The 4068-nt window shown below is 48.4% G+C and overlaps 1 protein-coding gene across 1 annotated transcript; it reads left to right on the top strand.

Annotated features, from left to right (window-relative positions):
• The first annotated feature begins 2088 nt into the window (after positions 1-2088).
• Positions 2089-3317, top strand: LOC116611563. The gene is made up of 2 exons (XM_032371959.1): positions 2089-2637; positions 2703-3317. Exons 1-2 carry the CDS (start codon positions 2089-2091, stop codon positions 3315-3317), a joined length of 1164 nt encoding a protein of 387 aa, XP_032227850.1.
• Positions 3318-4068: the final 751 nt, after the last annotated feature.

Genomic DNA, 4068 nt, shown 5'->3' with positions numbered 1-4068 from the left:
TGCGGTTTTCGCTTCGCCTTATGACGATGATTATGAGTCGCAAGCCAAATTGTTAGAAGTGTTACCTGACCCAGAAGAAGAAAAAGAAGAAGAAGAAGAAGAAGAAGAAGAAGAAGGAGAAGAAGAAGAAGAAGAAGAAGAAGAAGAAGAAGAAGAAGAAGAAGAAGAGAGTGAACAACTTCCTCCTGATTTTTTTTACGATGATCTCGCTCAGTCGGACTTACCTCAATTTTGCTCCTTCGATGAATTGTTTGACTATTATTGCTCCCCAGAGGGAGAGGGTGAGGAGATTTCGTTTGAAGATCCTTTTTTGAACGAACCTGGTCCTTCTGGGGTACAACAACAACAACAACAACAAGAAGGTCGTGGGAAGAAACGCTCCCTTGATAATGATGATGAGAAAGAGGAGGAGAAGGAGAAGGAAGATGTCACGTATGATTTACGTCAAGTGACTACTCGACATTCTACAAAAATGCGTACCGACTGTACCGATTACAAACTGTCGGTAGATCTCCCTACTCGTGGTACTATCAATGAAGCTTGGAGGATGTGGAGCGGCTGTTAGATAGTGTCCTCGACGATTACGCTCACATTACTCTCGACGCCCCTGCTCTCAAGAATCCTATTGCTTTACCGTTTATGCGCCGACATCAACTTACCCCTCAGCGCATTATGGGGGTCGTTGAAACTGTGGTGCAATCGAACGCTGTGCGCGGCTCGAGCTAACGTGATCGGAATGGCTCATCTCACTGAGGATCCTGACTATGCTAAGTTGTACCACCCAAAAGCTGGGGGAACCAAGCTTCCCTTACAGACGAAACGCGCTCGAGCACTGCATCGTGATGCGGGAGTCCCTGAGGGACGGTATTGTATTCCCGAGATACAGCAATTTCAGCGCTATCTGGGTGAGGGCGGCTTCGAGCTTAACGTGGTGTCGAGGGAACACGCGAACACGGTGATCTATTCTGGAAACTTACCCGCTTTTGAGTACAGGGTCTACCTCTACTACGCCAAGGAACATTTCGATTATATCAATAGCATGCCAGGGATGTTTGGTCGATGTTATTGTTGTACGAGGTGCCAAAAGGGGTACGATCGAAGATATCACAAGTGTAACAACCAATCCTATGGGTGTGGTGAGCAAGAGTGTGCCTCTTGGTTCCACCCGCCGAATAAGACGTTGGGAGTGGCAGTATTGTGACGTGTGTCACCGGTACTTTCGTACACAGACGTGTTTGGAGAACCACCAACGTGTCAAGCCTCGAGGAGCCAAGAAGCGTTGTGGTGGTGAGCCACAGGACCCTTGGTCGTATTGCCAACGGTATCACAAGTGCGAGACGTATGGTAAACGCGTCGATACGATGAATGGAAAGAGATAAGAACATGTGTGTGGAGAGTACAAGTGAAATGTGTGCAAGGAAGTGGTCTTACCCGATCATTTGTGTTACGTGACGGTGGGTGAAGATGCTTTACCAAAGAAGAAGAAGAAGAAGAAGAAGAAGAAGAAGAAGAAGAAGAAGAAGAAGAAGATGAACAGCACTGACGATGATTATGAAGATTCCATGCGCTTGATCATCTTTGATTTCGAGGCCATGCCTCTGGAAGCCAAGCCAACTGTGAATTTTGTCAGGGTGCAAAAACTGTGTGAGACCTGCAAGGGGTCGTCTATGGATCGCCTGGAGTGCGAGACGTGTGGACTTCGCAAACGCAGTTTTAACACGGTACAAGCGTTTTGCGACTGGCTGTTCCATGGGAGTAATGCTGGCTACACGTGTTTGGCTCACAATTTTAAAGGCTACGACTCCTATTTCATCCTCGAATACCTTTTTACGAATAGCTTTACACCCGAAGTGATTTTTACCGGAGGAAAGGTGATGTACCTGAACATTAAGTCGCTTCGGATCGACATGAAGTCCACCCTGAACTTTCTGTAGATGCCTTTGAGCAAGCTCCCCAAAGCTTTTGGGTTTGATCACATGACGCAAAAGGGAACGTTTCCTCATTTTTTCAATACCCCCGAGCACCAAGACTACGTTGGACCCATGCCCGACTTGAGCTATTACGACCTTCAAGGGATGAAAAAAGAAGATGCCAACGCCCTACATACTCGCTTTTGATGAGCTCATCATGGCCGCTGCAGGTCTTTACCCGTTTCATGCGGCTATCACTATTGCATCGTTGTCCAGTAGTATATTGCGCACCAAGTTTGTGGAGAAGACTATTGGACTGATACCCACGCGTGGGTACCGTGGCCACGACGTGCAATCTCTGAAAGCATTGCAGTGGTTGAAGTACATTGAACATCGCGAGGGAGAAAGAGTGTTTATTCAGCATGCCGGGAACCGTGGCGAAGTGCGCTTGGCAGGGCGGATCAAGGTGGATGGGTACGCCGAGTCTACCAATACGGTGTATCAGTACCACGGGTGTTTCTACCACGGATACACCACGTGTTTCCAGCCTCATAACGTCAACCCTTCGACGAAGACGTGCCAGTTTGATGCGCAACTCAACACGCACCCCGAACTGCGAGCTCTCGTGGGGGATGTCGAGCACGGAAAACCTCTTGAAGTCGTGATGCTTTTTTCGGTGGAAGGACCAACGCGATTCGACTGCATTGCGAAGCCGACGTGGAGCAGGGTGAAGAAATCAACTATTATGACTTTACGTCGTTGTACTTGTGGGTCAATGCCATGTGCGAGTAGCCCGTGGGAGACCCTGATGCGATCATTACCGAGAATTTCGAAGAAGATCTTCACGCGTACAAGGGACTGATGAAGCTACGTGTTTTACCGTCTCGCGACCTATTTTTCCCGGTCCTACCTGTTCGCGTCAACGACAAGTTGATGTTCCCTTTGTGTCACTGGTGTGCCAAAGAGGAGGAGCAAGGCTCGTGCACGCATTCGGACGAGGAGCTGGCGTTTACGGGAATGTGGGCCCACCTCGAGATTTACAAATCTCTAGAAAAAGGCTATCGCGTGATTCGTGTGTACGAGGTGTGGCATTGGGAGCGCTGGGCACGTCTGTTTAAAGAGTACATCAAAACGTTTTTGAAGTACAAACAAGAAGCGTCTGGTTGGCCCGGCTGGTGCACCACCGACGCCGACAAGATTCAGTACATCGATGATTATGAACGCCACCAAGGCGTTCGCTTGAATCCTAGCAAGATCGCGAAGAACCCGGGCCTTCGCTCCGTGGCAAAGATGGATCTGAATTGTATGTGGGGAAAGTTTGGAGAGCAGCCCAACCCCCAACGTACCGAGTACGTGGACGACCCCAAAGCCTACTTTCTCTGCTTAACAACGACGGTATCGAAGTGAGTGGTGTGTTCATCGTGAACGATGACCTTATTCAAGTTCACTACAAGCTGGGGGAAAAGTTTCAAGAATTGGAACCTCACACGAACGTGGTGATTGGAGACTTTATCGATTGTTATTCGTCCACGTGACCCAAGAGTTACGGGTACACCACGCAACAGGGCCATTCTACGTGTAAACTGAAGGGACTTCATATCAACCGTCGTACGGCAGCTATCGTGAACCTCACCAGCATGTTGGAACTCTTGCGTGTTAAGGTACAGCAGTGAAAGAGCGTCACGTTACTCTCCCTTAAAACATTCAGCGCAATGTGGATGACAGAACTTTACACACGGTGCCGGCGCACAAAACATTTCGTGTCGTGTACAACAAACGCGTGCGACGGGGCATGCGCACTTAACCTTATGGCTACTTTTTAATTAAAGAGAGAGATGTCCTTATATAGGTAAATAAATAAATAAAACATTTTCTCTGGTAGTTAGTTGTTTTTGTATATAAATAAGGTGAGGGTGGTAGGGAAAGGTAGGGAAAGGAATCACTTGTAGCATGGGTTGCTTTGGTGCGGATCCTCTTCAACCGCGTTTCGATTGTCGTACGGTGTGGGAGCGTATACGGTGTCTATTTGCGTGTTGTGGGGGTAGAATCGAAATTCATTCATCGCAACTTCGATGGCATCCAAGCCCCACCCCCTCCCACACCCGCAACCCGTGCGCGAAAAAAGAAGAGTATGAAGGAGAAGAAGTCTATGACTACG

Source organism: Nematostella vectensis, chromosome 12, assembly GCF_932526225.1.
Source record: "Nematostella vectensis chromosome 12, jaNemVect1.1, whole genome shotgun sequence".
Classification (NCBI taxonomy): domain Eukaryota; kingdom Metazoa; phylum Cnidaria; class Anthozoa; order Actiniaria; family Edwardsiidae; genus Nematostella; species Nematostella vectensis.
Note: the sequence above shows the minus strand (reverse complement) of the source record. Positions and strands in the feature narration are given on the sequence as shown.

Coding starts and splice junctions, on each gene's coding strand:
- LOC116611563 (XM_032371959.1), top strand. CDS start 2,089: ATGCCAACGCCCTACATACTCGCTTTTGATGAGCTCATCATGGCCGCT. Junction 2,638..2,702: donor CGAAGCCGACGTGGAGCAGG/GTGAAGAAATCA, acceptor ATGTGCGAGTAG/CCCGTGGGAGACCCTGATGC.